This window comes from Aptenodytes forsteri, unplaced genomic scaffold (genome assembly GCF_000699145.1).
Source record: "Aptenodytes forsteri isolate BGI_AS27 unplaced genomic scaffold, ASM69914v1 Scaffold8, whole genome shotgun sequence".
Lineage (NCBI taxonomy): Eukaryota > Metazoa > Chordata > Aves > Sphenisciformes > Spheniscidae > Aptenodytes > Aptenodytes forsteri.
In genome coordinates this window covers 13,108,250-13,126,425 of record NW_008796218.1, presented here as the reverse complement: position 1 = coordinate 13,126,425, position 18,176 = coordinate 13,108,250, and the positions used below count along the sequence as shown (strand labels likewise).

The 18,176-nt window shown below is 35.4% G+C and overlaps 1 protein-coding gene across 1 annotated transcript in view; it reads left to right on the top strand.

The window, feature by feature from the left end:
* Positions 1-18,176, top strand: part of ANO3 (anoctamin 3) — a 224,812-nt gene that overhangs the window by 158,325 nt on the left and 48,311 nt on the right. Inside the window, exons 5-10 of the mRNA XM_019474510.1 lie at positions 1,927-2,079; positions 4,567-4,667; positions 9,095-9,139; positions 13,890-14,021; positions 15,411-15,517; positions 17,028-17,083. Of these exons, the coding sequence (XP_019330055.1) occupies positions 1,927-2,079; positions 4,567-4,667; positions 9,095-9,139; positions 13,890-14,021; positions 15,411-15,517; positions 17,028-17,083 (594 nt within the window). The remainder of the gene's footprint in view (positions 1-1,926; positions 2,080-4,566; positions 4,668-9,094; positions 9,140-13,889; positions 14,022-15,410; positions 15,518-17,027; positions 17,084-18,176) is intronic.

Below are 18,176 nucleotides of genomic sequence, written 5' to 3'. Positions count from 1 at the left end.
GGCTGAGGGCACTGGGGTTGTTTAGCCTGGAGAAAAGGAGGCTGAGGGGAGACCTCATCTCTCTCTACAACTCCCTGAAAGGAGGTTGTAGCGAGGTGGGGGTCGGTCTCTTCTCCCAAGTAACAAGTGATAGGACGAGAGGAAATGGCCTCAAGTTGCACCAGGGGAGGTTTAGATTGGATATTAGGAAAAATTTCTTCACCAAAAGGGTTGTCAAGCATTGGAACAGACTGCTCAGGGAAGTGATTGAGTGACCATCCCTGGAGGTATTTAAAAGACGAGTAGATGAGGCGCTTAGGGACATGGTTTAGTGGGCATGGTGGTGTTGGGTCGATGGTTGGACTCGATGATCTTGGAGGTCTTTTCCAACCTAAATGATTCAATGATTCTATGATTTGAATTCACCTCTCCTATGTTCCAAAGACTGAAATTGCTTCCACATCTGGATGGTTGCACCTGAAGCAGAGTATGAAAGTGACAGCATGACTCTAGCCAAGTGTGACAAAACTGAGATTTCTAACACTCATTTTGTATTTACAGACTTGTTAATAAAATACATAAGCAGGTATGTACCTTGGAGCAGGTAACAGAATGCTTTTATGGTTAGCTTTGAAAAGTGTCATCTGGAAAAGAAAGACAATTGATGCCATCACCAGCTGCTGAGGTGAAAAAGAAGCTTAATTGTACCTAAAATGAAGCTTAATGTACTTAAATAATGTTCCCAGATGCGTGATGATGCGCTTTTTTTGCAACACTAGGTGGTCTGAGAATGACTGCTTCTTGTTTTTTGCTTTGGGAGTTAAAAAAGCAGAGAAAGAGGAAAAATCTTGTTAGAAAACTTTAGTTTTTGCAGACTGAGGAATTCTCAGAAGCACTAAATATGTAGAAAGCTGGCAGTGAGGAGTAAGAAAAACCTTTCATGTAGAAATAAGTGAGCTGGTATCCAGTATTTATACTGCTGATATCATGCACTAACAGTTGGTTCTATTTATCAATAGAAAGTGTAACTATTGGATATAACTGAGTATTATAAATTTCATATCAAACAATCCAAATAGGATGAATTTCTAAGACTAGCATCCTGTTGGCTAAAAGATGCAGTATTCATAGACTTCTGGTCCCATATATATGGGTGTAATGTATCTTACTTCAAACTAACATACTTGTTCCGGACAGTTTGTGTTAAAATGAGTGCTGCATTCTCCAGAAGATGATGTTAGTTTCTCAGTTTACCTTTTCAGATTTTCCAAGTCTTCATAGTCTGACATCAGTTGATATAGTCACTGTCTATTCTGAATCATGTAAAACACAGAATGCAAAAATAGCTCTCAGCAGCGGCATGTAAAGCAGGGTTTTCATATCAAGGTCAGAGAATCCCTGGTGTTTGCAAGCATGGTGGGAAGGAACTAGACAAGATTTAAACATTGCTAACGTGACATTGAAAAAGCACTTAAATGGGAATATCCAGGAAAATATTCCAATCAATAGCGCTTCTTTTTTAATTTTTTAGATTTATTTCTCTTGGAGAAAATATAAGTATGTTTATTCTATAAAATTTGCCCAGGTACAAAGCTGGGAAACTTGGTTTACTTTACTTGACTTAAAATTTTATGAATTCCTACTGGAAAGTAAGAATTAACAGAAGTTTATATATAACATACAATAATTTTAAGGTTTTTCCACAGCTGAAAGAAATAGCTAGAATATGGGGTTTGTGGAGCTACTTTTTTTTGTTTTGTTCTAATTAATTTGAAATCCTGAGCAACTGATGCATATGAACTGCCTGTTCTTGTGACTTGTTCTTTATATGTTCATTCTGTGGATATGTGGACATTTCCATGCTTTAGGAAATGCTGTGTTACACGGATGAGGCTCTCTGTCTTTATGAATGCCACATTTATTGTATTTTTATTTTATCTTCTCCAGACTGATGCCATGGCATCATCAGGTCTCTTCTTCAAAGATGGCAAAAAACGCATTGATTACATCTTGGTCTACAAAAAGTCAAGTCCACAGGTAGAAAAAAGAAGCACATTTGAGAAGAATTTGAGAGCAGAAGGTTTAATGTTAGAACGAGAGGTGAGTCTTGTAGCTACGTAGTATAAAAACCCCTTTATAATACAGCCATACTTACTGGATTTATAAATGATTCCTGACAATCTTACAAGCCTTTCCAGTCAGGCTTTGTTTAACGCTATTAAATTAATAATAACAATTGTTTGATAGCGTGTTTTTAACATGTTTTGGGGGTGCATGCTTGTACGCATATACACACACGCATGTACCCTCCAAATTATAACCACTTTTAAATCGGAGCAGGTGTAGTGCAGTATAGAGGGAAAACTTCCAGCTCCTTATGCTTGCAAAACAGAAGATGCTTCAGTAACTCATGTTGTTGCTTTAATATATAACCTCTGTGTCTTTCAGCAGAATGCATGATGCTAAATGTCTCTGTTTTTAAAGGGGTAAAGATTTTCAATGTCACGTTAATCCATCTCTAGTTTACATGGCTTAATCTTCATTGGCTTCTTTGAGCTAGACTAGTTTACAATTTAAGTGCTACTGTTCAGGCTTTTGAATTTTCTTGAATACATTAAGAAAAAAAAAGAGCCTGTTATTTTAATAGTATTAAAAATGAAAATATTTTATGCAGAGTGCAAAGTTGCACTGTCAAATCCCTCCTCCTTTTTTTTTTAAATACTGAAACTTTTAAAAAACTTAAGTGTTAGAAAGGATTTTTTTTACCCCTTTTTTACCCCTTTTTTACCCTTTTTTTTACTTTTTTTTTTTCCTAGTTGCATGGGTGTAATTTTGTAATCTTGACTCTGATCTGTTATAGTTTGTTTTCCCAAAATTCCATGTTAATGTATCTTCAAGGCTCCTAATACAGTTGTTGGTACAGTAGAGATTAATTAATATTTGTGTCTAGGTACTCACAATCAATCTTCTAAATAAATATTAAAAACAAGGTGTTCTTTGCATTGTCAAAAAATAAATTCTAGGGAATTGTGGGTTTGCTTGCATTTTATTCTTTCCTTCCCTGGTAGTGGAGTGTGTGGATATTCAGGCATTTTCAGTTTCCTTCTGTGAAATGATGGGCAAATGCCTTTATTTGTCCATCTAGAACCATTTCACAAGCATGTTAAATTGTAAGCATGTTAAATTGTGATTGGGGCGTCAGTAATGGCAGTATTAATATAAAAAGGAAGGAAAACAAAGCCAGGAAAACAGCCTTGGATTTTTGCTGTTTCATGAATTACTTATTAGAACAGGCATATATTTAGTCTATCCTGAAGTAAGCTCCTATACTTCATGTGTCTTTCATCTTGATTTATACTTTTCAACTCGATAGAATTAGCTTACATGTTCTGTGTTCAAGCAATGAGCTTTTAACTGATTTGAAGTCCTTGCAAGTTCTAGCTGACAATGTAGCTTGTGGAATATTCATAAATAACCGACCTGACAGTAGTTTAAAGTTTGTTTTTAAGGCTTTTAAAAATTGTTTCAAGCCTAGTAGAAAAAATTATCTGATTTTGTGGTACTTACTGAAATCAGAACAAGCTCAGCTGGAATCAATTCAGAAGTATTGACACTTCAGAAAAAATACATTTTTATAAGATCATAATTCTAGATATCAAGTGTTTTAAGTTGTTGTCCAGTAGTACTTTTTTATGCACATATTTTGAGAAAAAGAAAATCCTAGAAGTACTGTTATTGAACTGTGATATGACTATGGTAGGTAGGTAGAATTGTGAAAACTTAAAATTTTATTAACACTTTAACTAAATTTTCTTTTACCTTTAATTACCAAACTTTGCATTACTCGAGTTTTTGGGAGGCTTTAATCAGACTTAACTCTATCAAACTATTTACTTATAGAAACTCAAGTAAATACATCTGGGAGAAGGGCGTGGAACTGAAGTGTTCGTAAGAAAAGATAAATATAGGAACCTATAATGCTGAAAATCTTCTTTTATGTACAAATAAATCAGTGATAAAAACCATTTGTGTAGAGTATTCCTTGTAATTTTACAAAAAACCTCAATTCTTACAGAGATCACATTTATAAGTTCATAGCAGATACTGCAATTACTTAACCATTCCCTGGTGTTACCATTTAGGCAGAGTGAGACCAGCAGCCTTCTCTCAGCTGTTCTTACGTCTCTAGCAGCCAAGCACCATTCTCCCTAAATGGGAGACACACAGAATGGTCTTCAAACTGCTCGTCTAAGATGATTTGGAGGGGATTTAAAATTAATTCATTTATTCCATGTCAAAAAATGCTGCATAAAGCCTTTCTCTACTTCTGCTGTGTTTATGAGCAAAGATCTGTCCTACAGATTCCTTTTGACAGTTACTAGTTTACTCATATTACAGGGTTTGGGAGAGAAAAAAAAAGTTATTAATTTTCCTTCGTCTAGCTCAGAGCACATAGAGTGTTTTCAGACTTACATGGCCACTTCAGGCCTGAAAGCAGAATTTGACCATGAAGAATGCTTTTAGAAAGGTGAATGCCATAGAGGTTTGAATTATTAATATGTATTTGTTTGTTATTGCTCTTTACAGCCAGCTGTTACAAACAGTGATATCATGTTTGTTAAAATTCACTGCCCATGGGAGACACTGTGCAAATACGCAGAAAGAATGAACATCAGGATGCCTTTCAGGTACTGTGGAAACTATTTCAAGAAACTTGTAATTTAGTGCTTACTATTAAAAGTTCATTACTGAAGGCTGAAATGCAGTCTTTTCTGCATTGTGGCCAGGCATGCTTATATTTAATTTAGTGAGGTGATAGGGAGAAAGGAGGGGAGAAACATATATAATAGGCACTGTTCTTGTCACATTTACCTGTGGTACTTGTTTTCAGACTTACCTTCCAAGTCAAATTGAGCACGTCTTTAGAAAATACTGTTAGTAGTTCACACATTGTTTTGGATGTCCTTGGCAGAGTTTCAGATATTCTTCGTCTGAGCTCAAGTATTCTCCATGATTTTAGGGTATTTCTGAAGTCTTACCCAAAGGCAAGTGAAATGACAGAAATAGCTGGTGTCTTCTGTGTCTCCAATATAACACATATTGGCATACTTTGAATAAAATGAGATACCTTTATTTCTTGGTCCTCTAGCTTTCCTTTGGCAGAATAATGAACTGAACTGAGTTCCTTGTCTATGTGCTAAACAAATGCTGTCATGTGTTTTTGCAATAAGTATTTGTTATTTATTTGTAGGATGTTAATACCTCCTGCAATAATACAGAAGTTTTTAAAGGAGAAAATGTCCCTTTTCAAATCAATTAATAATGTTCTTCCAGAGAGAGAAGAGCGTGTAGTGTGCTGTAAACCTCATCAGGAGTTAAAGTGGTGACCAGATGCCAAAGCTGTGTGACTCACGGAAAATACCCTTACAGCACTCCTTTCTCGCTTGAATTGCCAAGTGCTCTATCTTTCATGTCCCTGCTGATTTCAGCTATCACAGTGTGGCTCTCTTGCATTGCTCCCAAGCCAGAAACAGTCATCATGAAGCATCCTTTGCTCAAAACTCACTTCAAATAGCCAGTTCTATACTGAGTTTCCACATCATCCCATTAAGCCTTCAAAGTTCTTTTCATAAAAAAAAAAGTTTTCTGTAACAGTCATCTTCCATATGTTTGAGAATATTATTATAGTGCCATTTGAGCTTCTCCAGTTTGAATAATACTTGTCAACATTTTAAATATAGAAGTGTTTGCATATGTGTACACACTCACATAAACAATCTAAATTCAATTTAAAAATAGTTCTTTCTTGCTTTTGATACTTGAAGTCACAAAATTAACTTAGGATTTAGCAATGGTTTGAATTCTTCATCATTTTAGTAACTTCACAGATCAGTAGATCTGGTCTTCAAGAAAAAAAGCGCTGACACTTGCAATTCTGCTTTATTTGGAAGGCAATCAGTCATGTTTGTTTATTATATTATTAACTGACAGGTAAATATATTCTCTTTGGGGTTTTTTGTTGTTTTTTTTTTTTCTTTCTTCCCAAAGTGTCTGATCCATGTTTCTTTGTTTCTGGGCTGTTGCTTTAGCTTCCTTTTATCCCTCTCAGTTCAGTACACCAAAAGTACATAAAAAGCTAAATTTTGCTGCTTCACCTTGTGGCAGTTTTGCTGTAGAATGAAACACACTTGTTTGGTAAAAAAAGAGCCCACTGTCCACCTCTACCTCCATAATAGAACTGTGAGAAATAGTAAATTGATCACCTTTTCTTTTCTCTTTAAAAAGATTTTAATAGGAATTTAAATGAAATTGCAATCTAAAACTTGTGTGACTATTTCAAATAGGCTATTTATTTAATTTCTGTACTTTTTAAAAAATAAAAGTGAACACAGTTTTATTGTGAACACAAAGTGGACGTAGCAGAATAGAACAAAGTTCTGTTTTGCTCTGCCAGCAGCCAATGTAAAGTGTCCAATACAGGAGTTGAGCAAATCTAGAGCAGTGTTTCATGAAGCCACCTTTCTTTCCAGAAGACTGTGGTTTAGAGACTTTCTGAGGCAGAGTTCATGTCTTCATCTTTGCTTACATTAGCCCCGATTGCTTTTCATGGATGCAAAAATAGCCGTCTACACTTCCGTAACAACATCCTGTGACCACGCATTTTATAATTTAATTACATATTCTGTCAAAAGCACTTTTGTTTGTTTTAAGTCTTGAGCTTGTTTATTTAAATGAAACTTTTCTTAACTGGATGGCATATATTGTTTTCCTGAGGTAACTATTTCCTCCATTCAATGGACAGAGGAAGCTCAAATCATACAATTCTCCCACAATTGCAATGAACTAGAGTCGTTCCCTCCCAAGAATTTTAGGTAGTCCTCAGGTAGTTTCAGGTAGTCCTGCGAGGAGCAGGGAGTTGGACTCTGATCCTTACGGGTCTCTTCCAACTTGCGATATTCTATGATTCTAAGAACAGATTATTTCTCTTAGTCTTTATCTGATTTATCAGTGGCTTCTGACTGTCCATTTTTAATACATAATCGAAGAAGAGAGCTAACCTTCCCTGCAGTACTTTAATGCAGTACACCCTTCTTCTCTTGAACAGTGTTGCGAAATTTTGGCTTTCGGTTATGGTCACTAAAATATAACATATGTCAGTATCATATATGAGTAATACACGAAGAGTTAAACTTATACTCTTTAGGTTCTGTTTTGCTCAATCGAGGAATCTAAACAAAATCAATAGATGTATTACACAGGTCAAGAACTATTTCTCTCTGTTGCTGAGAAGTAAAAATGCTTTTTGCTGACCCGAGGGACCACCCAGCATCCTAGAACTATTTTAGCATGGCACTATACCTAAATGTGTTGGCAGATATATAGTGTACATCATATATGTAATATAGATGGAATCTCAGTGTTTCAATTACAAAAGGAAATTTTTCTAGCATTTCAAAAGACTCTGTGGTAATCACTGTTGTCTTGTGTATGATTTCAAACAGGATTTATGTCAGCACCAAGGTTAGATCATGACTCAATTATACTTTTTTTTTAACAATTTATAGATGTTTTTGTAAGTATGTGGTCTGTCAGTAGAAATGAAGCTCTGTTATGTTTCTGAAACTCAGACAAAAGGTTAATTTTATCCGTGTCTACAAGTATGTCTTGTGACACATAATTATTATTGTGTATAATGAATAAATTAGTTGTATCTGTAGCTCACCTGGACTCTGTGCAAAACAGCTAAGGGCAATTAAAGGGAATGAAGGAAGGGTTTTGTTAAAAAAAGTAATGTCTGAAAATCCTTTAATAATTCTTCATTGCTTCATTTACAATTCTACCTAGTAGTACCAAGTGTCAGGCTGCCAACAGACTGCAGATTGGTACTTAGTTTTCCAATGGCCACGTATTTTCTAGGCAACATTTCCTTCCCAATCCTTTTAATGTATTCATTTCATTGATTAAAGTACATTACTTACATTAAAGTAACAATCTCAAATACTGCCCAGATGGGCAGTTGCAGGTGTTGTTAACTATGTATGGTTTTAGGCTAAGAAGTGATGGAGAAGTAGCAGAGTGAAAGTACCATTTTTGTGTGTGTTAGAATGGGGGGGGGGGATAAAATATCGACTGAAAATAATGCTAAACTTTTATATTAATGTATCCAAATAAGCTTGTTTTAATTCCTCCTAAAAAGTAAACCTTGCAGAAGTAGAAAGGATTTAGGCAAATTTTAAGTAGAAGATGAAATAAGCGAGGAGCAAAGGCCCTGGTGCTGAACTTCACTGTCCCCAGATGAGTGCCATGGTAAAGATACGGATACCCCAAGGAATCTGCAAGATCGAGGCCTTTGTGTAGTTGAAATGACATGAAATGATAGGAGGCCAGAAAAAAACCCTGAAAAAATGAAACTGGATGTGTAAAATATTACATTGCAGCAAATATGTTTCTATATGGTTTCAAAATAACTGTTTTCAGAAGACTTTACTGGGACTTTCTGGTCTTGTTTCCCTAAGTTGCTATTACAGGTGAAGGGTGGAGAGAAAACAACTGTTAGCATAAAAGTTGTTTGTTGCAGTTAGTACTCTTAGGGTTTTTTTTAGGGCTGTGTATTGTTCTTCAGTTGGATGCAAAATGTCAAGTGAAGGTGATGGTATACCACTTCAGAGAATGACGATAGTATCTAATGGCGTTAAGTGCTTATGGTATTCAGTGCATAGAGTGCATAAGGCATTTAATAGCTTGTTAATTCTTCTAAAATGAGTTTCATGAAATAAAAGCTAAGAAAGACCACATTAAATGAATACTAGCATAACACCATTGAACCCTGTCTGCTGGGTGTCTTATGAATTAATTGTTGATTAGCTATTATTAATATTAGGTACAAATCTAAAATTTAATTTTCACTCAGGAACAAATTTTGAACTTGAAAATAATGTGAAATCACAGCATTTTAATGACTTGCTCTATTTCAGTTGCCTTTTTAAAGTGTTTTTCACCTTTCTGCCTATGAAAATGCATGTTTTAAAATGTCCAGTGTTCTTTTATAATGTATATATCTATTTCAACTGTCTCCTACTTGATTATTCTCAGCTGATTTTTGCTGTTCTTTCAGGAAAAAATGTTATTACACTGACTGGAGGAGCAAAACCATGGGCAGGTTGGTGGGTGATGTGTAGCTTCTCATTTTGTCAGATAGTCACCCTGCTAAAGAAAATCCATTTGCAGTTGTAAATTTATCCAGGAAACTTGGAAAATAATCTAATTTTCCCGAAAACTCAAAATATGTTAGCTTAAAGTGTTAAAATATTCATCTGTAACAAGATGCAGTACTGTAAAGCTTTGCCAGTTCTCTTAGAAATGCAAAAGTGTTTATGCCAAGGAAAAAAAAAAAGGCCTTATCCTGGCAGCAAAGATTTAATACTGGAGCCATCTCTACAATTCTGTCTGCTGTTACCAAGGCATATTTCTTTAGCATGGAAGATACTTTCGAGTGTATGTCTCAGATTCTGGTAGTCAGCTCTTTCCTTAGACATGCAAACGTAACTTCTCTCGTGTGTGCTGGTGATCAGGACTAAATCAATGCCACACACTGAAGACTGTTTTGAATTTTTATTTGATAGCTGACAGAATAACTTGTACGCTGCAGTAAAAGCTGTTTAACTCTCTGGGAGGCAGAGACATGCAAACCTCACCTGCGGCTGCTGCTGTTGTTGCTGCTTCTGTCAGCCAGGAGAAGGGTACAAGAGGACACAGCAGTGGGTGAAAGCAGCCTGGGGGGGCTGGGGAGTGAGAACAGGGGACACTGTGAGCTGTAATCACTCCCCATTGCTCCAGTCAGACATAATGATGTCTTGTAAATCCTCATTACCTACGGAAAAGATATAAAAATTTTTACATGAGGGAAATCTCCTGAAACAGTTTTCTATCACGGTTTTCTCGAGATGGATTTTGAGATGAGATTACGTTTGATTTAGGTTCTCCTGTTGTTACTTTAGGTGATGAAGAGCTCTTGTTATTTCTCAGGAAGAATTTAAGTAGTCCCATGATATCAGTTTGCAAGATTATCAGCTAACAAAAATAGACAAAGCACTGTTGAATGGTAAAGTGAGAAAACTTTAAATACATAAGCAATTAAAATATATTGAAATAAAACAATCTATAACATAAATTTACAACTGCGTTTTTCCTCTTCCCAGTCATTCACATGTTTGCTCCATTTTAGTGTGCATTATGAAAAATGTAAGTGATGTACTTTGTAATACAAAGGCAAAATCAACAAGCTTTACTGCAAAATTGTCTCATTTTATCTGTAATCCATCTGGTGAGTCCTAGATATTAAATAAATTTATTTTCTTTATTTAGAAGGACAGATGTCTGAAACATGCAATTGAAGTTGCACAGTACCTGTGAACCAACTAATAAACAATTTTCATGCCAGATTGATTTTTCATTTGAGACAACTGTTTTTACTTGTGAGAATTTGGGGATGAATATTTTTCTGAATATTTTCTCTGCCACTATATACAATCCAGTGCACAAAGGAATAGTGTGAAGAAGAAGAAAAAGAAGCTACCTCTAAAAATGAAAGCTAACTCTAAAATTGCTGTCATACACATCTCACCATTTTAACTTCTTCTGCTGTCATTGTTTCTTTTCATCTTGCAACTTTTCAAACTTAACTGCTTCTCTGTAATTTATCAAATCTCATTAATATTTCTAAGTTATTAACTGGAGTTTACAAAGCTATGATCATGAACTGTATTAAAATCTTTGTATATCAAAGGTAAAATTTTAAGGCTATAGAGTTTCTATAATTTAAGAATATGAGGTAACGCTAGTGTATTAGACCCTGCTGTGGCATGTACACTTCTCTGAATTTATTGACATGGTTATATGGTAGATGTATATATCTATAAATGTCCTTTAAAAAGTCTGCAAAAGATTATTAGAAGCATGAATGACAGGACAGAAGATAAATGTCATGCTTACTGGTATACTGCCTTTCTTATATGTGATAGCTACGTGGTGTATTTTTTCAATGTATGAGAGGCACAAACACCTATCAAAATACTGGGTGGTGATTGCTGTCAAAAATACCTAACATACCTGAAATAAGCAGCTGCCACTGGTCATCTCGCTCCATGAGTCTGATCAGATAATTCCAAATTCACCTATACTTTGTTTCTTTGCATTGCAGTCTGCTGAGTAAACGTAATCTGCAAAGATTTTTGACCTAACCTAGTTCTGCAAAAAAGAACAACCAACCACATAAAATGTAACAGTACAGTTGAGCATGAAAGTTGAGCAAAGCTGAAATTACAGGCATCTTCATAAAATATTAATTTTTATATCTAAGAATAAATTATATATGTTTCAGAATAATATCCCATAGTCCAAGGTGCATAAAGTTACAATAGCACCAGCTGGAGTGGTTTCAATAAGAGCGTACCTGAAGTGCTGCCCACATCTTTGCAGCACTGTTCCACGGGGCATTTGTCATCTCGTTGCATGAACTCCTGACTTTCTGAGTGACTCCACCAGACCAGCTCTGTCTGCTTTTACTCTTACTAGATAGACTACACTGAATAGATTGTCAAGAATCCATTTAAATTGCTACTTTAGACCTAGAAAGCTATTGAGTAAGACTGCTAATACTTAATCCTATGATTTAGGCAAAAATTTGTCTGAAATTTGTTATCACTGAATGAAAAATCCATAAAACTTCAGTTTCTTCTTTAATCATAAAATAATGTAAGCCAAGAAGAGGTCTCTCTTGCTGGATTGTTTTTGTATGGGGAGGGGTGGGAATGTGCTTTTCAGTTGAAATATTCTATGCCATCTGAAGGCACTAAGCTTTGGAGTGATCAACCATAAGCGATGTAACGAAAAAGCAATCACACCTTAGATAAAAGCCTTTTTGCCTCAGAAGAGAAATTGCAAATGTAATGTGGACATAATTTATGATTTATTCCAATGCTGTTCTTCATTACTTTGCATGTTAAAAGGAGCAGACATGAATTTTAAAAAAGAGCTAATTTCTTTAAGATAAAAATTATCTACTAGTTTTTTAGGTTTTTGGAGCGGGAAGATGATCAAGGCTTTTTACGTAACCAATTCTAAAAGATTTTCATAATGAAAAATCTAAAATCAGATGCATTGTTTTTCTGTTCTTCTTCCTGATGCATCTGCATTTTTTCCTCAATAAAGAAAAGCCTGGGTTTTGACTCTAAAAAAAATCAGCATGTGTACAACAGAAAAAAGGATGGAGAAAACAAAGTGAAAACTGTACTTACATACAGTATGTATAACTTCCTACTGAGAGAACTTCCACTGGAACCAATAAGATAATCAACTCACACAGTAAGGTATTATTTGAGTAAAGGAGACACTTAAGGGATGCGCCTGCCTGGGAACTGTATTCTGTGTTTCAACTTTATGAACATAGTTATGTTCTTTGGCTCATAATGCTTACTGTCAAATAGAGTGGCGTCCCTCAAGTGCAGTACCAGTTACATACAGAGTGTGCACCAATACCTTGGCAATATATATAGCAAGAAGAAAATTTTGAGAATTTTCAATGTCAGTGTAAAATTCTGATTTCACATTTGGCTTAGATTTGTCTGACAGGGTGTCAAATAGGGGTAGAACTTTTTTTTGCTGATGTTGATAATAAGAGGTACATTTTCACAAAGGTGGCTTTGCTGCCTGAGAGCAACTTACTGTGTCATCACTTACTACTCTTAGTTATGAAATGGGTAGCTGTGCTTCTGCTTAGTGCAGGCAATTAAGTATTCACCTCAGATAAAAAAAAATCTGATACTTAGCTTTACACTTTTTGTGGATATGAGATACATATGCTTTATATATCATGCATACATATTCATTGAGTAAGGCCCAAATCCTGCTGAAAAAATATTATTTAGGGTTATGTTTCTCTAAAATTCAGACTTCTGGATCTCTGATATGCTTATGGGGTTGTAATGTAGCACTCATGTAATATGAGACCTACTCCTTAAATACCTGCATTTCATTGCAGTTGAATATGAAAAAATATAGGTCAGCAAGGAGTGCAAAATTGAAGTGATAAGGAGGTAACTTCTAGCATTTGCTTGAAAATTAACTGCACTAGAAAAAAACCTAGATTTTCCCCTGTATAAACCATGTCCTGAGATACTATTTAGGCAAGTTGCCAGTGGAAGAAAGCCCTTTTTGTTAGGGCTCAATTACAGTAGATAATGTAATTGAGGATACAAAGATTATGTTCTATTTGTGGTTTACAATGTCAATTTTTAGGAAATTGCATGAAGCCATACCTAGTTTTTTGTCTAAAGACTGTATAACCATTTCTGTATAACGTATCCTTTATTTGATGTATAGGTATATTGTTTTGTAAGGCAATATCGGGCCTTGGATTTTGATGAAAATTTTGCAGGGGAAAGCTTTATTGAAATCAGAAAACCATAAAAATTTGATCCTGAGCAGTCTCGTATTTAAAATTTTATGAATTTTAGTGTCAAGAGTTGCCAGGCAAGGGAGGGAGGAGGAGTTACACTTGCCTTGTCCAGTGGGGCTAGAGAAATTAGATATGTTCTTGAGTAAGGCATAAGCATCCACAGTTCTGCCAGATGAACTACCTTGGAAAATCATTTTCCCCAGACTCAATACTGTAGTCCCATCTCAGACCATAATCCCACTAATTTTAGGATGAGTTGTACTTGAGTAAAGTGTGCAAGATAGATCACAAATAAATACTGCTAATTTTACTCTTAACTCCTTATTTTCTTTTAATTAATTAATGTGGAAATTTCCTGCTTTCATTTCTAGTATGATGTCACTAAATGTGCAATGTTGCAGCTAGAAATAACAAGCAGGTGAAAGCATGTAAATCTGATTTCTTATTGTCTTAGTTTGCAGAGGAATATGAGAGAGCTGAAAAGTTGGTTGCCCAGAAATCCGATGAAGCTTGATAAGGAGGCCCTACCTGATCTGGAAGAAACAGATTGCTACACAGCACCCTTTAGCCGTGCACGCATACACCAGTAAGTGCTGGAACTGGAAAGGCAGTGCCAGAGACCACAAGGATTTTTTTTATTTTCTCAGTTCTTCTAAGCAAGTGCCACAGAGGCAGCCGTTAACAGATGGTCACTGACAAATACCCAGTATCATAGCTGATATTTTCTGTGGGTTTTCTCTTAAGGCTAAAATCTACTCTCTGTTACTTGCTATTTGAGGGTCACTTAGTAGTATAGGCAAAAATTTGACTGAAAAATGAACACTGCCTTTTTGGTTTAGAAGTTTTTCTTTCCATTACACTACAAAATACAAATACTAGCTCAAGTTTGCTTTGCTTAATTACGTCTTTTACTTAGGCAAAACCTGAGACAGTTGTTGAAATTGGGAACACCTGGAGGAAAGCTACAACTAGTCATGATTTTTTTTCTTTCTCATCAAATCTGCATTTTAAAAATGCTTTTGTCTCTGACAGTATAAATATATATACACCAAATAAAAACTATATGTGTTCAAATCAGCATGATTTGATGATGTAGTTTAACTGTGCTATAGATTTTTTCAGGACCCAAAAAGTAAGACTTGAAAATTCTGTCTGTTTCTTCATTTTAAACATATTTTGTGATAAATCTTTTAGGAGGGAAAAATTCATTTAAAGTAGAAGTATAAATTAGGCTAAATAGGGATTTTTTTCTTCTCGGTAAAGAAGCTGTATTCTAGTGGACTGACTTTACCCTGGAAAGATAGAGTAATTGTATTATAATCTCAATTTTTTTTTTCTGTAATTGACTATATTGCATTGGATCAATCACCTGTTTTTGGTGTTATTTCTCAACCAGCTCAGCTGACGTTATCAATTGTAATAGCATCACTTTTGGCACAGCTAAGTAGGCAAAAGCTCCTGCATGTCAGATTTCTGGCGTCCAGAAACCAGAACCATCTAGGAAAGGATGCTTTATTTGGTTCTATCCTAGGATTCTCTAAGGGAAAGTGGATGTGGAGCTACTACTCAAGTGTCCAGTGCATGGAGATAATTTTTTTTTTTTTTTTCCCCCTAAATAGTAGTTCTGGTAGTTCCATGACAGACATCTGCCAACTCATAAGTAACTTGAATTTGAGAATGACCACTGCTTCTGAAGATCTTTTTTTGATTAATTATATCCAGAACAGAAATGTCTAGATAGTAGGATATTTTAGAATTTAGTTTTAGTTGCTCTGTTTTGCCAACAATAATCTGTGATAATGATAAATTTATTGGACCAGAGAAGGTGCTCTAGGGATGTAAAATCTTACATCTTGTGCAGTAGCCAAGGAGGGTAAAGATCCAATAAATCACTGTAAGAAGAAAACATTTGAGCAGCTATGATTCAACACCTGTGCATTGTTTGAATATTGAAAGACATTCATTATTTTAATAGTTTTACGATAAACAACAAGGACAGCTTCTTCAGCAATTCCACAAGAAGTAGAATCGTGCATCATATGCTACAGAGAACTAAGTATGAAGATGGAAAATCCAAAATGGGTGAGAATGCTGTATCTTTTTCTTAACCTGAAGCTATAAAAATGTTATATCTTTACTTGCCTGGAAAAGTATCATTTGAGTAAACTCAATTAATTTTGCCGTTCCTTGAAATCTTTTTATTCGTTCAGTAACAGAGTTGAAGGAATGTCACATCAATTACTTTCTTAAATAACTCAGTGAAAATTGGCAATGCTTTTCACCTAATTACTCATTCTTTAAAATAAATTGGAGAAATTATGATAACTTTATGTGATCAAGAGCCACAATAAAGGTAACATATACCTCGGAAAACTGTCGAGGGTTTTCTAGGACTGGTCCTAGTAGTTCTGCTACTACCCAGCAGTTCCAGTCCAACAGAATCGATGTGAGCTACACTTAACTTGTCTGATGTCTCCATGCAGCTCAGAGACAGTTGACCTGAAGACTAAATTCAGTTTATATCAACTCTCCTATTGCAGTATTATTTTTTAGAAGGTCTAACTATTCATTTTCATTTGCAATGAACAGGGGATGTATGTATGATTTCCTGTTTTCTTTGCAGGAATTAAATTAAGAATTAAATATATATAGACATACTTAAAACCTTCTACTTATGAAGATGATAGTTATACAGAAAGTTGTTGCTTGAGCTTCTGAAGAAAAGCAGTAGTAAGAAAAACATAGAAAACGGGTTAAAATTAGAATTACAGAAAGTTGTTGCTTGAGCTTCTGAAGAAAAGCAGTAGTAAGAAAAACATAGAAAACAAGGGTTAAAATTTAATGCCTTTGAAGTTGATAATGGCAAATTTCATTACGAAATCAGTTTAGCATAATTTGTATATTTGAATGGACAAATCTGAAATCTGTCACAAGTACTTATTTCCTGGGGAAACTGTTGGCTATGGGTGTGTGCTTACAGGCTACTGAATCTTTTTATTATAATTAGTAACAGTTACTTATTATTTATTTTTTTTATAATATGCTTTGATAGTACAACAAATCTGGTTTTAGGAAGACTCTAGGAACTGATCCAAAATGCTGTAGCCAGTATGGTGCAGAGCCCTGCTCTGATACAATCTCCTTCAGATGGCTTACATTTAAAAATAACAGCAGGTTAGCTTTTAACCCTGTAGGGGTTTTGCTGCCTTAAGGATCGTCTGTCCGTACCACTCTCTGTGTATGTCAGATCATCTGGTCACCCATAAAATCTATATCGTATGCTCTGATGAATACAACCTGAAGGTAACTATTTTCTCACACTTGATCTGGCACGAGCACCTGACCCTGAGAGAAAAGTTGCAGATGTTGGCCCTCAGAAATTTGCTGTAGTTTGGTCAGAGTCAGAAATCTGGAGGGATCAGCACGACCTGCGCAACCAGCTGGTGGGATTATTGATTACTGTTGTGTTCAGCAGCATCCTGAGCATCTAATATTAAGTTACATTCTCAATTTGTAACTTGAAAATTCTCACTGCTTGAAATTAAATGTGTATAAAAACCTGATATCAGAATTAATGCTTTTTTCTTTTTAGGTATTAATAGATTACTAAATAATGGAACATATGAAGCAGCATTTCCACCACATGAGGTAACCTGGTTAATTTTGTATTTGTCTTTCTATTTAGATTAAAGCTTGCATTAATGTTTTGAGATCCTACTTTATTTTTAATTTTGTCCTGCAAACTTTTAATTTCACTATGTAATCTGTTGAGACTTCTTTTTATTTATGGCTCTTACTTTAACATTGGCTTTTTAAGTTTTTCTTCTATAATGCATTATAATAACTTCCTGGAGCATTTTCTTACTGAACTAGAATGTTATAATCCTTTTTTTTATGAACCAGACATTGCCTGTGGAGTTCTTAATGAGAATATCAGTTTTTTCCAATTAGTTGTATTAAATTATTTTTGCTTGCCACCTACAAAATGTTCTGTTTTTCTAATAGCTTGTGCACTTGATCACAGTTAGGGAGACTGGTTAATTATTTCCCATTTAGTCTTTTCTGAATAGTTCTGGATAACTTCTCCTTGACGATATCTTCTTCAGTAGGTTAAAGTCTGCTGAAGACTGTAAACCTGTGAAGTAAATGAAAAACTTGTGTTTGACTTCAGAGGGTTTTCAGACAATCTTTGTGTATTGAAAAGAAAGAAGCAAGCCACACATCTTCAGTCATTTTAAATGCCGTCAGTAGCACGGTGATTGCAGCTGTGAACTCTGTGATTGCTCGGGCTGAATATTGTGACTTGGTCTCATGTTTCAAAGGACTGTCCTGTGCTTTACAAATTGCTGAGAGTAATTTTTTTTATATGGTATTAATAATTAAATACTGGTAATATGCTGGCAGAGGCAGCGGGTGTCTCCTGCCCATGAGGGCCTGATGGAAAACACAAAGGACCTGTGGGAGCAGTGCTGGCTGTATAGTTTCTTGACTGTAGCATCGGAAGTTGGAGGGACTGGAAATGGGCTGCACTTCTCTTCCTCCTTCGAGCTGCTACAGCATTTCAGATCTCTGCCAGAAAAGCAACTGGGCAAAGCAGAACTGCTGTGTGGGTCCAGAGTTCTCCAGTCTGGAATGGAAAAGGGATGTCTCTTTGTACTACCTTGTACTAGTCCCTTGGACTACCTTGTACTGCAGCCTCCACTATTTTTTTTTTTTTTTAATAAAAGAGAAAAGTTTGTTT